A 21116-nucleotide genomic window follows, 5' to 3' on the forward strand; every position below is an offset into this window, starting at 1 on the left:
TCTGTTTTCAGAAGTGCCAGGATGTGGCAGCCATTTTTTTTATCCACACATTAGTGGACAGAGTTGTATCTGCGGTTGTAATGTGAATTTATGAAAGTGTCATAACGACAAATGTGTATTGGATTTATTGAATATTTAGGCTAATTTGTGCATTTGCATCGTAAGTGTTTGAAGAGCAATTGTCCTACTCGCGTGGTTGTTGTTGAAGCTCTTTCTTATACAATACAATATGATACAATACAATATAATACAATACAACATTCTTTATATAGCACATAGGACAAAAGCTGGAGCTGTAACAATGCACTTTTCCTACGATGTAATATAAATCACTTGATACACTTGTCTTTACTGTTGTGCAATTAGTGTATTTCAGTGGGCCACCACCATTTTGAGTTTTATTGAATAAAGTTTAAAATAAATTAAGATTTTTAATGCTGTTTGCATTACATCTGTAATAGATCACCATGAAATTTGTGTATTTGTGTCTTTGTCCTTACTATGACAGCCTAAAATCAGCAATTCATGAAAATAGGACTTGATAGAGCCAAAGCTCCATGAATAAAAATGCAAAATTAGATTTTCTTTTCCCCGCAAGTGGCTTGCGTGTTAGTTATTTTCTGATAAAATATGTTTACTTTTATCCAAGTGTTGGATTCAGATATTGTACTTGATACAAGACTCGTAGTCTTGCGTGGTTCAAGCGTTGTGTTTTGACGCCGAGCACGCTATATGACGTCATAGTGGGAGTGTTCCCATCGGGGAGAGATGAACGGTCACCAACACAATCCTCTCAGCGCCCATGTAAGTTGACGCCGTCAAAACAGTCGACTTTGTGAATTACTCTCTGTGTGAAATTCGCTTCCGTGTACCGGCGTCCGATCTGTGCGAGGGTCGAAGCCGCTCGGGCTTGTTTGGGCGGTTGTCGACGCGTCTTTTCGCCCGGAGCTAGTTAGCCGCCGAGTTAGCCAGCATGCTAAGTGACAGGCTGATTGGCCAGCCAGTCAGCCAGGCGGTCAGTGGGCGCCTGTTTTATTGGGGCGGTTTGTCGGGGTGGGGCGAGGTTTGTTTAGTCTTGGTCCAAATGGAAACGGAATCGTCTTTCAAGTGTACATAACAGGTGAATGTCGGACGTAAATTGACAATGGCGAGTGTCCGAGGTAGTGAATGTCATGGCCAATGTCTGCTGCATATCCGGACTATGATTGATGTCACACTTGAAACAAATGTAACAAGCCGGTAAGTTTTCCATTTACTTCAACATTAGTTAGTTTCGCACATTATGCAACTCCGTTTACAGAACATACACGGACAATAACGAAATGCAGTTATTATACAGATCAGAAAACTCATTACTTGTATTGCCTTATATTTAAGATGTGTGCACTGGCATTGTGTCACAACAATGACTGTTAATATCCCAGTGTAGATTTTCTCCAGGTGATTGTTAAACGGGTCAAATGCACGTTTTAGTGAGATCAAATTAACCTAAAAGAGGCATTTTCTGCTTTCGCGTTAGTAATAAACGCGTAACGACCCCAATGTGTCTTCATGTATAGTAAAGCAACACTCCACCATCGCCATCGGTGTGCACCGTGCTATAAAATGAACGCCCTCCGGCGCCGCAAGTTAGCTTGTCCTGCTAAAAGTGTCGAAAGACAAGACGAGCTGACCAAAAACTGGCGCGGCAATTTACACAACGTTAAACTACCACGATGGTTAGCCACAAAGTCTGTTGCGGTGGCTAACCACGTCGGTATTTTCTCTTAAATTGGTGTTGTTTTTCACGTAAAAGGGAGGCCTGCGAGCTTTAGCTAGCAAGCAGCTTGTTTCATCCTCTTCTTAACTCTAAACCGTTGAGCCCAGGCTATTTGCAGTCAAACAGTCGTTTGTTTGTATTGAATATATTTGTCATGTAGGCAGCATATGTGCTTCTCTTCGCATCATCTCTACATTTTCTCCTCTGGATGCACCTGTAACTTATTAATGAGCTCATATTTACCACTCCCCTACACCTTGTTATAAGAATGCATTTATAAAAAATGGAATTACATTAAACATTTAACTGTATTGACATCTTGTCCTTAATGGGCTACTGTAATTTAATATTAGGCAAGCCTGCTGTGCTCCCAAAAGGAGGCATCCATTCATTAATTAACGTGTAATTACTCGTGAAGGGCTTTGAGAGTCAGTGCTGAGATTAAACTATCCTATTTTGCTAAAATATAGAGCAGGTCAGACACAATGTTTTTTTTAGTGTGCGCTCCCTCATGTGAATGGACTGCCGTCCGTGGCATTCGTCACCTGCTGAGTACACATCAAACGTTTGCTTTACCTTTCTGTTCTGGTTTAAATAAACAACCTTTGAACAAAAGTTTAACTTTGACAAGAACCTTTCAGTTTTACATTAGCTCCCTACCGTTCTTGGAAATGGCTTTGAGCGCAAAAGAGACTGATTCACAAATCTTAATGAACATTTTTTTACATGAGGGAATAATAATATATATATTTTTTAATCTTCCAGCATGTGATCTTTCTAAACGCTAATGAGGACAGCTGACCAAAACCCAAGAGCCACATTGTCAATTTTTCATTTGGAGGACTTACCCAGCGGAGGTGGTGCTGGATTTTGCTTGGAATTTTAATCTTGTACCCTGTGTGTTGGTCCACATTTTATTTGCTGATGACAACCTCTGAAGGTATGTTTATGTTAATGTTGTTTAACTCTATTTAAATACTAATTACTGATGGACTTCCCCCCCCCCCCATGTGTTTGTACTTTCATCCATTTTTTTTCACGAGCACAAAACTGTTTTGAGTATTTCAGTCTAATGGTTCGTGTGCAAATTTCTTAAAAGCTTAAATGCTCCACAACACGCACAACACTCAGATGGTGTGACCTTGGAGCGCTGCAATGTGCAAAGAGAGATAGGCGAGTGTTGGCTGACCTATTTCAGCAAGATCACTTTGCCTTGAGCTTAGAGACGGACACTGCTGTAATTTCGTTGCCCTTGGGGGATATTTGCTCCAAGCCTGTGAGGAATGTTTGCTTCCAATTTAACGTTTTAGGTGTGCACAAACACACCAAAGCAGACACAGAAATGACTGTAGTTATTTGAAATATTGATCTTCTTTGATTAGTTGAAGACTCAAAATTGTCTGTCGGTGTGAAACTATGTTTATCAATATGTGCCCTGTGATAGGCTGGCGACCAGTTCAAGGTATACCCTGTCTCTCACCCAAAGTTAACAGGAATAGGCAATCATTATAAAACGCTCCTCAATGTTGTCAACAAGTGACAATACATTGTGAAAAAAAATGTTGGCGCAACGCGTGGTAAAAAGTCCTTTCCTTTTGTATTTCATATATGAAAATAATCTATGTAGTATAGAAAAAAAATATGTTGTACAACTGGGTTTAATACTGCTCAACAACAATTCAAGCCACAAATCCACTTTAGAAGTTGCCAAGTTAGTTGGCAAACAAGATCCTAGCTTTGTTCTAATTAGGGTCTATGCATGCATGCATGTAACTTTAGTCGCGGCGTTATTCACTTCAATTATTATAATTCAAAGTCTGTGGACTGTTGAACTGTACCCTGTATTATCCAAATCTTTTAGAATAATATATATATATATATATATATATATATATATATATATTTTACTGCACTATTCTTAACATTGCGTTTTTCTAATATTGCATACAAGTAAATACCTTTTTAGAAAAAAAAAAATTCTTAAAACTGTTTTTGAAAGACTAAAACGAATAAAAATGAACAGGATCACTGTGAAAACTAAAAACTAATTCCATTAAAAAATCGGTACTAAAAATGAACTATAATTAAAATTCCAAAACTACAATAACATTGCTGAAGACCCATGGACTCGTTTTGCCTGAAAGGTTGAGAATAGCATTGGTACATGTCATGAGGTCTTGCTGCTGCACGCAAAGAGGGCTGTATTAGTGGCAGAACGATGCATGCTCTCAAGTAGCAATATTTTCTAAATTCTGCTCAAAATGGGAACATGTAAATGTGAACACCTGCTGTTTAATCTTTCCATGTGAATGTGCCTCCACTGGATGCGAAATTAAACAGTCACGTCCTACATTTTGCCACATGAGCAACACACTGCATGAACGGCGTGTGTTATTATTATTGTATTAAAAAAGAAGATCATGTGATACTAGTAGTTCTGCAGCAAACGTATTACAATTTCCATTTCCATGTTGCATATGAAGGCTTGTGTGCACATTTTCTTGTTTTGCCTCACAGCAGCGGTATTTGACAGGCGAGCACCCACACTCACCCACTTGGATGTCACTAGTTGCACTCTGACACTTCCTCTGAGCGTTTTTATTTGTTTTTTTGGGGCTCGCATTCTTGCCCTTTTTTTTTGTTGTCATGGCATACTAGACGTCTGACTGGTACAGCAAGCTAAATAAATGCTGTGAATCATTTGTTTCATTTTGTAATGAAGGCTTATCATAGGCAGCTATCCTGAACAATGTGAGGAGGATCACACTGGTTTTGCTGGGTGTGTTTCCCACACTTAAGACACCTCCTTTTTCGTGACTGATGCCGCTCTACGGGCTGGGTAGACGTCACAGAGAGGGCATTTATAAAATGACACACTCGCACACTATTGTTGTATTAGCTCATTAAATGGTGAACGTGTAACTGAAGTTGTGGCCGGTGAGAGTGTGCGTAAATGTTTTTTTTTTTTTCTTCTGCTCTTTCTTTAGCCAATCCCGATTTGTGAGTTAGAAGAGGAGTGATTGGGCTGATGGTAAGTGACGCGTCCTTATCACTTGTACCCTTTCATTGCAGGAATCCCAATAATTCCGTACGATGTCAACTGTAAGCGAAAAAGTTGGATTCGCTCTTAAATTACAATTTATTGCAGCTTTTGACCTAGAAATGGAAAAAAAAATGCGTGAAGGGTGAAGAGGCAACCAGTGATCCATGAATGCAGACTCAGCTGTTCATTCTCAATTTAGATTTTTAATTTGTATCTTTTATTTGTTTGTACCATCCACACACAGCCATTTGAATAATTTCTGAAATGGAACGTTTCCTTCCCGTCAAAAATATACAAGCAGTTAGACGCAAATTTTCATCATCTGCTAAACTTCACCGTTTCAGAAACTGTTCTCAAAAAATACATATTTTTCTTTTGAGTACACTTTATTTTTTGTTGTTTTCAGCAGGTTGGTGCTCCCAGTCATGCCACATAAATTTTATGACAAATTGTATTGTCAAAACAAGTCACACTTGTCTTCCATCCACGATTTGCGATAATTACGTTTTTCGCGGATGTCTCTGCACCAACGTCGTTTATTTTGCTCACTGCTTTGTATTCTGCTTCTTGTTCTGTTAATCATTCACTTTTGCATGTTATAATTCATTTTTTCTATCATTTTTTTTGTGGTAGACAAGCATGACATTGAGCCAAGCCACAGATGCATGCCTACTCAGAAAGTTCAACTGAGCGCCGACCAACCAGCGTCAAACAGGGGAGGGGTGGGGGGTGTCGACGCCGTGTAGCTCGTCCCGTGCACCCCCCTGAGTAGAACTGGAGGCTTCTGATGGATCAGGGTTGTGGTGAGCAGAGTCTAGAGGAAGCGGACTCAGGTGGCCGGGCGGAGCTGGAGGGCGGTAGGAGGGCGTCAGAGTCCGAGCATGGTTTGTCCAAAATCACCCATAACGCCTTGGAGAACATGGGAGCGTTGGGTCATGGCCTGAAGCAGCTCTTCCAGCCGCAGCGCAGACGCTCCTCCGTGTCCCCACATGACACCGCCGCTTCCTGCGCAAGCGCCTCAGTTTCCGAGCCCACCGACGTCGTCTCGGAAGGCGGGGACACTCGAACCCCGTCGGCTCTGTCCATGGATTCTGACGGCCCTGCCGCTTCCGCCCCTCCCGCAGCTCTGAGCCGCGTGCTGCAGCAGATCCGTGGTGCGCCGCCAATGATGAAGCGAGGCACCAGCCTGCAGAGCCGCCGCAGCAAGGCGGGGGTCGCCGGGGATGCCCCCCAGAAAGGCAGCCCCCAGATTCACCGGCGCAGCACGCACGAGGCCTTGCTGCAGGCTGGGCGCCCTCGCTCCTCCTCGACCACGGACACGCCCAGCAGCCCCGCCCTGGCAGACATGCTGCTCACATCCGGCTACCATTCGACTGAGGAACCCGACAAGGTTAGTGGCCACAATATCAGTAAAAGCATTAAGCAGTGGATTTTTTTGTTCAGTTTGATATGGTACGCAGTAAAATTTCGGGCTGATCATCCATTACCAAAGTGCAAGTGTCTACTGCATAGCAGAACGAACAAACGTGCCTCATCAGCACTTTTTCCCTTTATTGAACTCAATCAACGTTTATTAACCACATTCATTCATACACCAGCTGCTACAACTACAACTGATGCCCAGCTATTTAGCGCTCGACTTTACACTTTAATTTGCTGACCCCCACGTCACTCACCAGGACAGGCCTCCAAAATCCAAATCACGTATTGCAATATTCAACATGGCTACCCCAACTAAACAATAATAGCTGCTTCTCTGTGCATTTAGTTTGTTTAATAATAAGAAACTAGTTAATTAATGGGCCATTCTGTTCACGATTGTAAAAAATTTGATAGCTCCTGCCCTAATTTGTATTAGTGATTTAAGTCTATTTCACAGGTGTCAAACTCCAAATTGCCTTCACTTTTGAATGATAAAGGTATTGCAAGTGTTTTTTAAACAATGAACAAACTTATTTTCCCTGATTTTAGATTGCAATACTAAATATATTTCATTTTGTTTGACTATGTAATAATCTAATGAAGCGATGATACATTTCTGTGGTTTCACAGTCATAACGGCTATCTGAGGGAACCATTAATGCAGTGTGGCGCACTTTACACTCCTGATCTATGGTGCCACGTGCAGTGGAAGGCTACAGAAGTAGTAGTAGGGTGAAACAAGACCAATTTCTGTCTTGATTGGTTGAGTGAAATGTCACTTTGCAATAATATGAATGGAATAGAAAAAAAAACCTCTCAAAAGTCTTATTTTGAAAAATGTTGGCAGTGGACGTGTCTGCATGACACAGCACTCTATTGTGTTCCTCTCCTTTGTTGTTTTCTTCAATGGTTTATTTATATTGTGTCACACTATTTACATATTCTGACAGTGCTATCGCCATCATGCCTGCACACTTGTACGAGAAACGAAAAGCCTGATCAGACTCACTCTTCCAAATCATGTGTGATGTTGTACAGGCTTCCTGTACCACCCTTTTCAGTTTCTAGAAACTGGCCTATTCAATAAAACATGCGCAAGAGCAATTCAGCAAACAAAGCCACGATCCAAGACCCTATTAGTCAAACTTTTATGTGACTATAAGAATTCCTTTATCATAGATCAAATAGAAAATACAAGCATTTTTACAAGCATTTTTTTTCTCCCGTTCTTTTGCTGCAGCCGGATCGATACGATGGGTCGGTTCCTGCTGCGTCACCGAATGCCGTCCCCTGCGGCGCGGACGGGTACGACATGGTCGACAGCACGCCGGACCCTCAGCGCACAAAGCAGGCCATCGCCCAACTGCAACAGAAGATCCTCAAACTCACCGAACAAATCAAAATCGAGCAGACGGCGCGTGACGACAACGTGGCCGAGTACCTGAAACTGGCCAACAATGCCGACAAGCTGCAGAGCGTGCGGATCAAGCAGGTGTTTGAGAAGAAGAACCAGAAGTCTTCTCAAACCATTCAACATCTGCAGAAGAAGCTGGAGAACTACCACCGCAAGCTTCGCGAGGTGGAGCACAACGGCATCCCGCGTCAGCCCAAAGATGTCCTACGAGACATGCACCAGGGCCTGAAAGATGTCGGCGCCAAGGTGCGTGATTACCTCTCACAACACGCCAACGTATAGTCATCTAAGGCTTGAATATTTTCTCTTCTTGAGGCAGGACTTTCACAGTTCTGGATAAAAACGTAAACCTTTTTGGCTATTTTGACCGTTTCTGTTTTTCTAATGAAATATAAATAAATAAATGCTCTAAATGACAATAAAAGACAGAATGTCCAATATAAGATAGCCTACCACCGCTAGGAACGTATTGTCATTGCTTCACAGATGGTCAAGAATCGACACAGCCACAGAAGCATTTTAAACTGCGTTTGCCAAACTGACAACACGTCAGCCCGCTCAGACTGGGTAATGGTTTAACCCGTTAACACCCGGCCAACACTTCACTCTCGTGCACTTACTCAGACGTCCCTCGTTCAGGCTTTTCTAAGTCACACGCATTCAGTCACATTCACGGATACAGTATTGTAGAACGTGAGGACAAAAATAATACCTGTAACTCACATAAAAATATGGTCGGTATTTCGTCATTCGCGGTGGTGATCTGGAACGTAGCCACCGTACTAACCGAGAGATTACACTATGTTCCTATTTGTATTTCCAGTATGTATTGTATTTTCTCAAAAATCACCCGTGTCCGTTAAACACACAAATGCCTCCCTCAAATAGACACATCCATTTGCCCACCAGGAAATTTTTTTTACCAAGAAACTAGTTATTTTAACTAAGTGTGGCCCATCACAGGTAACGGGCGGCCTCTCCAGCATTTCCCATGCCACTCACTCTGCAGCCGGAGCTGTCGTGTCCAAGCCGAGAGAATTTGCTTTTCTCATCCGCAACAAGTTCGGGAGCGCCGACAACATCGCTGCCCTCAAGGACTCTCTGGACGAGACGCCGGGCGACGAGGGAGTCGGCCCCGGGGGCATGAGGACCCTCGCCGCGGGGCATCTGCAGTCCAGTCCAAAGTACGGCAGTGAGGACGACTGTTCCAGCGCCACATCGGGCTCTGCGGGGGCCAACAGCACTACCGGAGGCCCCGGGGGGCCCCCCAGCTCCAGGGGGAACACACTTGACCCTTCTCAGGCATCGGGGTTTGACGCTATACTCCACGAAATCCAAGAACTGCGGGACAACCAAGGTCGCCTTGAGGAGTCCTTCGACAATTTAAAGTCACACTATCAACGCGACTACACGATGATCATGGAGGCCCTACAAGAGGAGCGATTCAGGTAAGTAATATGATGCAGTTTTTCTAATAGTGTGCCAAAGTTAGTGTATTTCTGTGGAAATGTGTGTACTAATACATATCTTAATAAACTAGATAAAGTTGTACTAGTAGGTTAAAATTTAGTTTTGCCTCACTAGTGACACGTACAGTAGTTGTCCTACTAGTGTGCAGAAATCTAACTAGTACATGAAAGGGCTTTCCATTACAAACTACACATCACGCCTTATGTTTGGGATTCGCTGGTATCTGTGCTGCGGCGCAGGTGTGAACGCTTGGAGGAACAGCTCAACGATCTCACCGAGCTGCACCAGAATGAAATCCTCAACTTGAAACAGGAACTCGCCAGCATGGAGGAGAAGATTGCCTACCAGTCGAACGAACGAGCCAGAGACATCCAGGTAAGCGATACTGGCCGCGCCCTTGTTAAACACACGTTGCGTCACCCACAGTGCGTGTTACACTCTTTTTGTGTTATCCAGCGAACACAAAAGAGGGAGTGCTGACGCCATGACTCAGAGCTCATCTACAGGAAAAGCGTGATGTGTCAGTGATGTCACACTAACTGAAAAATCACCCCACCTCTTAATAGATAGTATCAGTATTTCTCAACCTTTTGTGCCAAGGCATATATTTTACAACAGAAAAAAAATTATCGCACAGCATCAAAATAAAATTTATACTAATAAAATACAAACTAGAAATCTGTCCAACTCTTAAACAAAGTCCTGCCTTTTAAAGTCATACGATACACACTTCCTCACAGATACTACAGTAAAGCGTGAGGATGTGTGGACAAAAATAAGACTATTCTACTTTTTTTTTACGTAATAATGTAATATAAATGTAAAAAAATATAATCAGATCAGATTAATCAATGGGGTAGTAGAATACTAAATTTCGAAAATTTCAATAGCTGCAGCTAGCGCCGGAGACTTAATCCAATTCAAATCAACATTGCGATGTTGCAAGTTTTTAAATCGCAATGGCTGCAATTCGATAATAAAAAAACAATGTTTCATTTTAGTTGGTCAGAAGGCTTTATTTTTTTTTTTACATGTATAATTAACTATAGTGTCCTAATAAATTCAGTGATTAAGTCCAGTCCACATTCCCATCTCATGTTTTCATGAAACGTGAAAAGTTGAAGTGAACTTAAATAGTAGTAAAACAAAACAAAACTCTCTTTCATGGACTTGGACTTTCATTTGTATTGCAACGTTCCATCGAGAAGGCACTCAAAGCACTTGACACTGTTTGCTCATTCACCTACTGACGATGCGGCACCAGGAGCAAAAAGTGTTCAATATCTTGCTCAAGGACCTTTCGACATGGTCACAAGGGCCTGGGATTGAACCCGCAACCTCTGGTCGGGAGACGGCTACTCGACCAGAAAGCCATGCCACCCCATTGATATTAATTCAAGGTTCATTCGTCGTTTTTGTTTAAGCCTAACACAATGTATATTAAGTATCATATAATTATCGATTGTGTTTTTTTGTTAAAGTATACATAAGAGGGCCTTGAAAAATTAATTGCGTATTAAATCGCATTGGCAATTTTGAGGGGGGAATGCTGAACCCGAAGCCTGACTCTGTTGTGTGTGTGTGTCTCTCACAGGAGGCGCTGGAAGCCTGCCAGACGCGCATCTCCAAGATGGAGCTGCAACTGCAGCAGCAACAGCAGCAGGTGGTTCAGCTGGAGGGTCTGGAGAACGCCACGGCGCGGACGCTCCTGGGCAAACTCATCAACGTGCTGCTGGCCGTCATGGCCGTGCTGCTGGTGTTCGTGTCCACGGTGGCCAACTGCGTGGTGCCGCTGATGAAGACGCGCAGCCGCACGCTCACCACGCTGCTCCTCGTCGTCCTGGTGGCCTTCCTGTGGAGGCACTGGTACGCTTTCACCGACTATGTGCATCGTTACCTGCTGCACCCCAGATGACGCGACGGCGCACGGGACACGAAGCTTCTCGAACCGCGACATGACTTCCCGTGCGGCGGACCTCTTTACGCTCATCGCTTCATCATCCGACAGAGAGACGAGACGGCCACTCGGCTCGCCGTCTTTGGTGCAATTGTGGCTTTGAGAGAACCGCACACTTTATTTCTCTCTCCTGAGTCAGTTTGTTTACATGTGGACCACTTTACATCGTCGCCCCACACAAGACATTTGACCTTTTTATTGCTTTTATAATGACTCCTTGATGTCATTGAAGGCATATTTATTTGTTTTTAACTGTCATCTGCCGATGTGACATTTTTAATTTGTAATCCCCCTGGCCCCCCAACTGCAGTTTGTTTTTAACTTGGTTCAAATGAGCTTTTGTGACCAACTCCTCCTCACTAAAGAACTGAGCGTTTGCACAGCAACACCATACACTGGCTCAAAATGATCATCATGACTTCTTATGAAGTGTGCAAGTCAAGTGGACATTTCACCGTTGATTTATGAACTCAACTAACATACTTGAAGAGCACTTGACGTGCTCAAAAGACTCAGTGCTTCCGTACTGTTTCTATTAGTGACAATTAGTCCAGTACTGTTTTTTTTTTTTAAAAAGACCAATAAATTCCCTCTTTTGAAAGGTAATTCAAGTCACAAGTCAGTTTCATTCATTTTACTGTGGGGGGCATTAATCCCACAGACTTCAGAATCTTGTAGAGAATATTCTAGAGGTGACAGGTGCAGTCTTGCATTCCTGCACATGTACTAGGAGAGCAATGTTGTCCCCATTCTTCAGTCACTTAAAACTTGTTCAACCAAGCCCAGGACTTAGAAAAAAGTCAAGGGGCTATAAAAGTTAATATTTTTATTGAAAAATTATAAAATTTTGTTGTAGAAAACATTCACTCGGCATTCTTCGTTCAGCAGCAGTTTTTGGTGCAGTGTACTCAATTGTCAGCCTCTTCACCCTTTGCAGCCTTGGGTTTTGCTTTAGTCTTCTTGGCAGTTGGAGCTTTTTTGACCTCCTTGGGCTTTGCTTTGGGCTTATCAGTTGCTTTAGCATCCACAACATCCTCATTTGCAGCTTTTTGAGCTTTGGGCTTCTTTGTTGGTGGCACCTTGATATGGGGAACCGCCTCGTCTTTCTTAGACTTATTAGTAGCCTTTGTAGTCTTAAAAATAAGCAGAAACAAACTATTAACTTGGCAGGAAATTGCTTCGCAAGTCAAAATTCAAAGACACCCAAGAAAATTTAGCAATTTGACATTGCCTCCACTGTGTCAGTATAGCCATTATAGAGTCGATATTTTTTACTCATTTAGGGTAGTTAATTTGAGTCTTCATTCACAGCTTTGATCATTAAATTGTTAATTTAAGAATAATGTTACATGAATAGTGAAGTTCTAGAGTGAAATGTCTTATAATAAATTGCTAACCCTAGCACAAAATATGAAAACTAAAATAATCATGCATGTAGTAATAATCGGAGCACTTATTTACTTTTTTCACCTCTTTCTTCGGTGAGTGTGGTTTTTCTTCTGCGGCAGGTTTCTTTGTGCCACCTGAGGGGAACAAAAAAAAGTTAGTTAAACGTTGACAATTTCAATAATGCCAATTAGTTTGACTGACCAGTTTTATTCTTCTTTGGTTCTTCCTTTGTCACTTTTGGAGCTTTTTGCACATTTGGCTCCACGTTTTCCACTTTTGTCTTGGACACTTTACCCATTGGCGCCAGCTTCACAGATGACACCAGGGTTAAATTGTGTCGCAGCAAATTACCCGCGAATTCATAAAAAAAATATTCATCACAGAGTTCATTCATATGAGGCAAGCAAGAACAAATTTCATTATTCACCACTAGATGGCAAGAGTTAAAAGAAAAGCACCTGTTGCCATTCATTCAACAAAATAAACGTTGTGCTCGATGAAGTAAGCACCAGTTAATTCATTAATCCTAGTTTTTGTGACATTTGTTAGGAGACCATGCGAGATATTTTTGACCGTAAAATCGTTAACAAACATTGTTGGTGACGGTACCCGAAATTTGCCATTGACGCCTGTGGTGACAGTTGCGTTTGGAGGCCGAACCAAGGTGCCGTCCTCCAAGCCTTTCCTGAGAGCTCTGCGGACCAAGTACTTGAGGCGAATGTTGTCCGCGGTGGGGTACTTGCGCTTGATGAAGTTGTGAATAGCCTGTTTGGAGACCCCCTTTCTGGAGTCCAGTTCTTTGAGCGCCTCTGCCATCATGACGCTCGTGCCCGGATGCTTGGCTATTCTCCGTAGAGTCACGGAACCTAAAGAGTCAACAAAACGTTAAATTCGCACCAAACCTCGAGGGTCGGCAAGCCAAACGAAGAACATTTGCTTGGTTGCTTTTACCGGACTTTCTCAATCCTTTCTTGAGGACTGGCGTGTTGCTGACAACAAATGATAATCTTTTAGTAGGCATAGTTTAGTTTCTTTTCCCTTTTCCCCACCAAACTCCAAATACAAGAAGACAAAAACGCACACTGACACAAAGCAACCCGGCGTGCAAATGCTTGGCATCTCTGACTTTTTAGCGAAGAGGCAGCAGGTGAGTCTCATCGAGCAATCAACACCACGTGACCCCCCCCAAACACACACACACGCACGCACCCCTACATATATATATATATATACGTAATTATTAAATTCTTCCATACCTTATTAAATTGTTTCGATAAATGCTCAGTCATTATAAATACACTCACAAAAAACATGTACATAGTGTATGTCAAGGAAAAATATCTTTATTCATGATCTTTTTGATCAGACTGAACATATTCATATAACATTCTTTGAACACTGTTAAAACATGCATCAGTAGTGTCTGACGATGACAAAATGGCAGAATAAAGCAAGTTAAAGTGCTCTGAATACTATTTAATATTTTACATAAATCTAAAATAGACAGCATGAAGAAAAATATATATGAGTGTTTTAGCAATCTGTTCCCCAAACTACTTTCCGCTCTGTTCTGCATTCTTTTTATATATTAGAGAAGTCATCACAGCACGAATGTGTCTTTTGCACAAATAACTTGTATCACCACAGTCAACTGTTGACATAATCTAGAAAAACTTGCAAAATAAATGGCGACAAGTTTTCTGCATGAATGGATGTCTGAGTGTGCGTTAGATTGTTGTAGCCACTCTAGCACTTCCTGCAGGAATGCAAACAAATCATTTGTGATTGGCCTTGTTTCCTACATGTTTACGTTTTTTATGACTTTTATCATCCTTTAGTGGTTGCCGCAAACTTCTGTTGCTGATGGTCACCTGCTGACACTCGCTGCCATTAAGGGGAGCAAAGCTGCTGTGAGAGGACTGTGGAGACGTGAAGCTGAACCACACTCCATGGCATTTTCCTATGGAACACATTAAACATATGACGTCAACTTTTGTTGGTGTGCGTTCAAGATTTTTTAAGACTCAATACGAGAGTTGTATTGTCGATTTTGCCTTTTAAAGATGTGGCCTACTAATACCTCAGGATGGAAAGGATGACATGATTCCGGCTTCTTTCTGTCTTTCTGAAACTTCAGTCTGTCGCACTTCAGGGATTCATTATGTTCAGTGTAGTAAAGGTTACAATGTATTAGTTTGAAGAATGAACACATTATTATTATTATTATTAAATTGACATCACAATGTGGTAAAATGAAATTTCAAAATGGCAGAGGCTAAAATTTCATCTGGAGTATTTTTTTTTTTAAAATTGTCTATTGTCTAGATAAAATCAGGGGCAGCACGGTGGATGACTGGTTAGCACGATGGCCTCGCAGTACAGACATGCAGGGTTCAACTCCGGCTCCGCCATTCCTGAGTGGCGTTTGCATGTTCTCTCCGTGCCTGCGTGGGTTTTCTCCATGTACTGCGTTTTCACCCACATTTCAAGAGCATGCTTGGCAGGTTGATTGGAAACTCTAAATTGCATCTAGGTACGAGTGTGAGCGCAGATGGTTGTTTGTCTATGTGTGCCTCCTTAGCACAATTAGATGATTTTTTTTAAAGTCATTCAGCTCTTCAAACATACTGTTCATGTTCACGGGCTAAATTCTCCACATGTGTGAGGTTGGAAAGGATATACATGATCTCAATGGGATCCATGGTCACTGGTGGAGCATTGCTGCAGTCGCACTTGTTGTCCACGACAACCATAAAGAGATTGCTGCTGGGAATCTGCTGTATTACGAAGGATCTGCAGCCCAGAGACGTTATGTAACATCCAGTATATTGTACAAAAGCAGGAAGAGCAGTATCGTGGTGGATCATTTGAGTCATTATTATTCTATTAACAAATGATTTTGGTACCTGACACAGCCATCACATTCAATGTTTCCGGTGGTCTCTTTAATAGTACGCTCTGAGACAAAGGCGGGGTATTCTGTGTCACATGGCACCATTGTGGTCTTACCCCGAGATCTCTGAGCTGTCACATAGCATAAAGAACTGAACATCAGAGAAGCATACACACTCAATCACAATCTTCCATCCATCCATTATTTGAATCGCTTATATCTATTTTAATAACATACAATAATTGTCATTTTCCAACAAATAAAAATGCAATGGTGGTTTATAGTTAAGCTGGAGTTCAATACTCTATTGGCAACAGGTTTGTGTTGAACAAGAAATATTTGAAAACAACTGGTGGAGCAACACATGTAGACAGATAATGTAAACAATATTCAGAGTCATACATTCTTTATCATCTCAGAATAGTAATTAATATTACAGCAGCTTATTGAGAAATTGTGACTGTCTCCATGTACTGTCTAGCCGTATGTCTATATTATTCTGCGCCAAGTTGTCTAAGGCGCACACACCAAAAGGAGCAGCACAACATCCTTTACATTGAAGTAGCCAAAGGGGTAATTCACATTCATTTTTCCTGCTTTTGACAATCAATCAGCTATTTATACCTTTAACTGAAAGATCGACATTCCACCAGCTGTACAGGTTAAATTCCAGCAGAAAACTGAAACGAAAAACACAAAGGTATCCTTAGACTTTAATGATAGAATATTTTGTTCTGATCGTGTGTGTTGGGTTATGAATGACGCATATGTTCATTGGCCACAATCTTGGCTATACTTGCACATTTGAATCAAATCCAATTCACGAGTGACAGTACATCAGCTTTAAATAATATAATATGATAATTTTTTTTACCTTATTTAGATATTGTACATTTGAAAAATAAGTATGACAATTATTTGCTTATATCTCGAATCGGATCTCAATCGACTGCACAGGTGTCGCTAATGTTGTGGTCACTGAGCATAACTTATAATTTATTTTGTGTATTCTATTCATTTGAAGGTAACCCCCGCATCCACCATATAACTTTGGATTGTGTCAAATCCTTTGCGAACAGAGTTTTTGGGGACACATGATAATATGAAATTCTTACATTACAAGTTCAGTCAGGAGCCACTTGACAACAGTGAAAGGCTGCAAGACAGAAACATAATGACAAAGCGCTTGCAGTGAATGCATAACTCCTCGATAAAGGACCGTTTCCTCTTCCATACTGTGCTTACATCGGACAAAGTGCGAGCACTGTCGCTGCTCCCAGCGTACTCTCTGCAGAGGGCCTGGTAGTCGTAAAGTGTGATCCTGCAGCAATAAACGTGGCGAAGTCACAACTTGCATCATCAAACGTACAGTACGTAATCGCGTTAGTTTCGGTGTTCGACCTTTTGAACGAGCCCATTTGGAGAAGTTTGTTCATGACGGCACCTTCCACCTCGCCAAAGAAGAGCCCTGTCTGGGAGACCAGTTTCATGTGAAAACCGCATCATACTACGACCGTATTACTGTGCAAACACCTTCCGGGTCCTTTTCAATTATGAGCCTGTGCGACAGCATCAAAAGTAGTTTTGTTTTATTTGAGTTTTATTGGAAAGCCGTTAACTTCTCTGTACTGTTTTGGTCTGACATGTAAGTTAAAAAGTAACCGAAAGCATAAATCGACATTACACAAGTATTTTTTTTTTTTTTTTAAACACAATTTTAGAAAGCCTATTACAGCGTTACATCTTCATGAAATAAAGACGTGTGTTACTGTCAATTCCCGTGTCCACCATTATCTAATATAAAACTATCATTTGGCTTACAGTTACAGTAATAGTCCTTAGTCCATTTTGTAGCATTCTGTGTTTGTTTTTGAATATTTCGGGTATTCTCAGAATTTTTTCATGTATATTACAAACATATTTTCTGTGCATATCAATGATCTTTTTTTTTTACTGTATTATACTGCAAGCAATTTCTTATCTTTTTTGATTCAGTGCTTGTGGATGTATGGATTGCTGAGTTGTTGCAACACCACGTGATGAGGGATAATTACTGTAGTTGTCACGAGAGATTTTGGGTGTTAAACATCGACACCGGCGCATGCACATTCTAAGATATAAGGTACCTGCGATTGGTCCTCCGTGACTAGAATGAAGCCATTGTTGTCAATGAGGTAGCAGTTGATGTCCTGCCAAAAGAGACTCTTTCAGCAAACCTAAAAGGCTGAATAAATATCGGACTGGGGTGATTGTGCTCACCTCGCTATCGCAGCTGATGCTGCATTTTCCATCCAGAGCTGTACACTGAGCACACAAGAGAGATTTAGACGTACTTGCACACATAATTAGTTTCGTGATTTGCAAGCACTTGCCACAGCACAAATTAATGATTAAATTTTACTTAACTGATCTGAAATGTTTTTTTTCCACAAGTAATGTATCATTCATTAATGTCACAGAGAGAAAATTAAATCTTGTGTACCTTGGCTCAATAACAGTTGGGAAGAATTGAATTAGTCAATTCTCAGTGACTATAGTAACAAAAAGCTGCAGTTTGCTCAAGTACCTGTCTACAGGCGGTCCAAAACTTCCTCTGAAAGAACTCAAGCTTCATCTGAAGTCCCACAGCTGAATGCAAGAACAGCAAAAAAATGAAATTGTACCACGCTTATCCAGAAATTATATTTCATATAATATCAAAACACACAGGTGATTAATATTACCTGCAACAATTGGTGATTTTCTGTCATCAAGGAGCTGAATTGCTGTGCTTGCCAAAACAACACTTTTATTCTCCAAAGCTAGGAAGGAGGTGAAGGAGAATAAATGAACAATACTGTAGTAATTATGATTCATTTAGCGTTGTTTTGTCCGCTAGATGGCGCCATTTACTCTGCTACGTTACACAGTTTGTTACAAGCCAAAGTAGTTTGGCCATTTGCAACAACACTGGGATTGAACAACGCATCTTGTAAGGAACAAAGTTAATCTTGTTGAGGTACAAATACATGCACAAAGATGTGATATATGTGTACATTTGATTTTGGGTATATACCTGCGGGCATTTTGGACCGCAAGAATTCATCTTAGGTACGTGAAGGGGGAGGATCTAAGTAAGATTAATGTAACTCTTGCTCATACTAGCAGTAGCCTACATGATGTTTCATTTCAGGACATTATATTATATTGATTTTTTTCCCTCCCAGATTTAGTTTTTGTTTCTGAATGTTTGAATTGAATGGAACAAGTGGTTACACTTCTGCTTTCCAGTTTTGAGTTTCTTGGTTTGATTCTTGGCTGCAGTCTTCAGTGTCAAGTTTGCAATTTTCTCTCCGTGTTTTTTTTTTGGTGTTTCTTCCACCCACATTACAAAAACATCCATTTTAGCTTAAAGGGACGCTTGATTGATGTTAACATTGACACCACTATAATAGGTTTGCATGTAAAAATTACATCACTACTAAAATGCCCCCTCCTAAAAGACTGTAGTGAGGTAAGTTTTTTTTTTTTTTTTTGGTGATTAACGACAAATTGGCACACCACCTTTTGGCGCTTGGCTTGTTATTTTTTTCTGGTTTCGGCATCTACGTGACAGCAGGGTGGCAAGGGAGTCGAAAACGGCGACTGATCGCCACCAAAATGCAAATGCACATTCCTACTCTTGTCTATTTCAACCAGTGAGAGTATAAAAGCGACTGCACAATAGTTTGGATTTATTGACATCAAACATTAGCTCATGTGCTCACCTCCACAAAATCAAAAATACCGCACCGATCGATTTTGCACTTATCCAGGCTGAAGTGGACAAGAGCAAGAATGCGCACACGAACCCCGACTGGTTATAATTTGGGTTCGCTAAAGTCGTGTCAACTCTCAGGAGGCAGACGGCGGCTGACAGCCGGCAGGGATGTTTGACACACTGGAGAGTCATTCTGTTTGTGTGGAGCGTACCTGTGCTGAAGGGGATGGAGTAAACAAATGTGCTTGGGACTTGCTCCGCCGCTCTCTTGTACCACAGAGGGAAGTGATCCGCATTAAAGACGCCCTCCTTGTCCTCCGCTGTCAGGAAATCTCTGAGGATGCACACATGAGCAGAGGATGACATTCATCAAAATCAATCAGCGCCTTGCCTCATGCTGCAAACAGTGACAAGTGCAGTACTGAGCAGTGACACTCACTGATTGGAGAGCTGATGTGCAGAAACAAACAGGTTGGTTCTTGACAGGCCGGTGCGCGTGCCCAGGAAGGCGATCTCGACTCCTTTGTCTGAGTTCCTGGTTGTATTTTTTTCACACAAGAGGCACTCCGTGACATACTCGCATATAATTAATCATATTAGCGGCTGATTATACACAGATTACAGAATGTGCACGCCATTAAATACAACTGCACAAATAAATGTGATCCCATTGAAGAACTATATTGTGTCATTGTAGATTGTCATGGTTAGTGACATTTCCATTTAAACATGATTGGTTAGTTTAAAAAAAAAAGAGAGGGGGGGGGTATTTTTACACTGACGATAGCCTCATGTACTGGGAGTGAAGAGATTTTGATTCATTCTGAAGATCCACACCCACTTTAGTGGCTGGGGTAGGCAATTATACTCCAAAATTTTTCAATTTAACTCAATTAGAGGGAAAAAAATGTGAACGTGAAAGTTAATCTACCAATTTTACTGTGTACTAGATGATTTTCTTAATCATTGAAATTTGGCAGGGTTGTTAATAACAGCCTTTTTGGTGGCGTGTCAAATTCACAAGACGTTTATTTTCACTTTACCGGGACCTTAAATTTCATAGAGCCCTTGAAAGGATCATTTAATTTTGGTGCTCCACCCACATAGATTGATCCGGCAAATTCTCTTGTGCATAATAAACATACTTTGAATAAAATTTACTCCGAGTATTTTACTCCCTTCCAAGAGTTAGTTTTACTCTGCTAAGGATGGAACCAAATATCTTTTTAGAGTAAAATTTACTTTCTATCTCATTAGATGTTGTAAAAACATTTATAGAGGCCTCACTTTTATTTTAATGGTAATTCATTAATCTGCAAAAGCTCTCTCTACATTTATCTTCATTTAAAAAGTGGAACAAAATCGGATTCTCTCAGCATGCATTCATATTGCACTTGACCTTCTTATGTGGGGTCTCATATGTCATAGGAAAGTACATTAAAACAGCAACACATGATGCATCTTGGCAACATCTAGCTGTAAAAAGTTAAAAGCTGTCATGTGTATGGCAACATATGTTGTGCTAAAACCTGTATGTACCTTACAGCCCTCCTGGTGCCGTCACAGATGTGCAACTTTACGCTTCCCACAATGCCTCAGGCAAAAATATCCTTCCATATGAGCACAGATGCAGCAACCTAGTCACAATCTGGATGCTTTTTTTTTCTCTCCTCCATTCCAGTATGTCTGTGTATTTCTGACGAAACAATCATTCTTACTCTGACTTGTTGAGAGCCAGTCCGGTCCAGTAGGCCTCGAGTGGAGCGGTGACAACAGCATCAAATAGCACTTCCTTGATCAGCTCCCGGTCGCCTGCAAAAGCAGTTTGCCATAAACGTAGTGTTACCTTGTCCACGATCAGCGGTTTATAATGATGCTGGAGTCCGTTTCTTACACTTGATGTTTGGCCTGCGACCTGTCATGAAGAGCTTGATCGCTTGAATCTGAGTCAGGTGACGGTGCTCATGCTGCTCCTCGGTGTTGCAGTACGTCCTTCCGTCCAGAACGGAGACACATTGTTACATCACGGC

The 21116-nt window shown here is 41.5% G+C and overlaps 3 protein-coding genes across 10 annotated transcripts in view; 1 reads left to right on the forward strand and 2 right to left on the reverse strand.

Annotated features, from left to right (window-relative positions):
* The first annotated feature begins 736 nt into the window (after window positions 1–736).
* tmcc1b (transmembrane and coiled-coil domain family 1b) lies at window positions 737–11671 on the forward strand. 7 transcript variants are annotated; one of them, XM_088309730.1, is made up of 8 exons: window positions 737–804; window positions 2525–2699; window positions 4747–4790; window positions 5436–6192; window positions 7465–7884; window positions 8602–9086; window positions 9348–9483; window positions 10703–11671. In XM_088309730.1, exons 4-8 carry the CDS (start codon window positions 5590–5592, stop codon window positions 11021–11023), a joined length of 1965 nt encoding a protein of 654 aa, XP_088165856.1. In that variant the 5' UTR covers window positions 737–804; window positions 2525–2699; window positions 4747–4790; window positions 5436–5589; the 3' UTR covers window positions 11024–11671. The 7 variants fall into 7 exon arrangements, with proteins under 7 accessions (XP_088165856.1, XP_088165862.1, XP_088165861.1 ...); XM_088309736.1 differs by having other exon boundaries at window positions 5927–6192; XM_088309735.1 differs by lacking the exon at window positions 10703–11671 and adding an exon at window positions 9565–10677.
* A 267-nt stretch (window positions 11672–11938) lies between these two features.
* On the reverse strand, window positions 11939–13631 carry h1m (linker histone H1M). 2 transcript variants are annotated; one of them, XM_088309364.1, is made up of 5 exons: window positions 13406–13631; window positions 13064–13320; window positions 12656–12761; window positions 12536–12588; window positions 11939–12198 (listed from the first exon to the last, which is right to left on the reverse strand). In XM_088309364.1, exons 1-5 carry the CDS (start codon window positions 13473–13475, stop codon window positions 11974–11976), a joined length of 711 nt encoding a protein of 236 aa, XP_088165490.1. In that variant the 5' UTR covers window positions 13476–13631; the 3' UTR covers window positions 11939–11973. The 2 variants fall into 2 exon arrangements, with proteins under 2 accessions (XP_088165490.1, XP_088165489.1); XM_088309363.1 differs by having other exon boundaries at window positions 12527–12588; window positions 13406–13630.
* Window positions 13632–13781: 150 nt separating this feature from the next.
* The window catches only part of cacna2d3 (calcium channel, voltage dependent, alpha2/delta subunit 3), a 29242-nt gene continuing 21907 nt past the window's right edge, over window positions 13782–21116 (reverse strand). The window contains exons 24-39 of the mRNA XM_088308751.1: window positions 20981–21078; window positions 20805–20898; window positions 19526–19621; window positions 19299–19420; window positions 18071–18148; window positions 17914–17975; window positions 17607–17651; window positions 17474–17536; window positions 16749–16819; window positions 16593–16668; window positions 16463–16503; window positions 15972–16027; window positions 15361–15478; window positions 15132–15247; window positions 14535–14614; window positions 13782–14414 (exon numbers count right to left, since the gene is read on the reverse strand). Of these exons, the coding sequence (XP_088164877.1) occupies window positions 14322–14414; window positions 14535–14614; window positions 15132–15247; window positions 15361–15478; window positions 15972–16027; window positions 16463–16503; window positions 16593–16668; window positions 16749–16819; window positions 17474–17536; window positions 17607–17651; window positions 17914–17975; window positions 18071–18148; window positions 19299–19420; window positions 19526–19621; window positions 20805–20898; window positions 20981–21078 (1309 nt within the window). The 3' untranslated portion in view covers window positions 13782–14321. The remainder of the gene's footprint in view (window positions 14415–14534; window positions 14615–15131; window positions 15248–15360; window positions 15479–15971; window positions 16028–16462; window positions 16504–16592; window positions 16669–16748; window positions 16820–17473; window positions 17537–17606; window positions 17652–17913; window positions 17976–18070; window positions 18149–19298; window positions 19421–19525; window positions 19622–20804; window positions 20899–20980; window positions 21079–21116) is intronic.

Source organism: Idiotropiscis lumnitzeri, chromosome 11, assembly GCF_059441095.1.
Source record: "Idiotropiscis lumnitzeri isolate Australia: NSW breed Sydney's pygmy pipehorse chromosome 11, RoL_Ilum_1.0, whole genome shotgun sequence".
In the NCBI taxonomy this organism is placed as follows: domain Eukaryota; kingdom Metazoa; phylum Chordata; class Actinopteri; order Syngnathiformes; family Syngnathidae; genus Idiotropiscis; species Idiotropiscis lumnitzeri.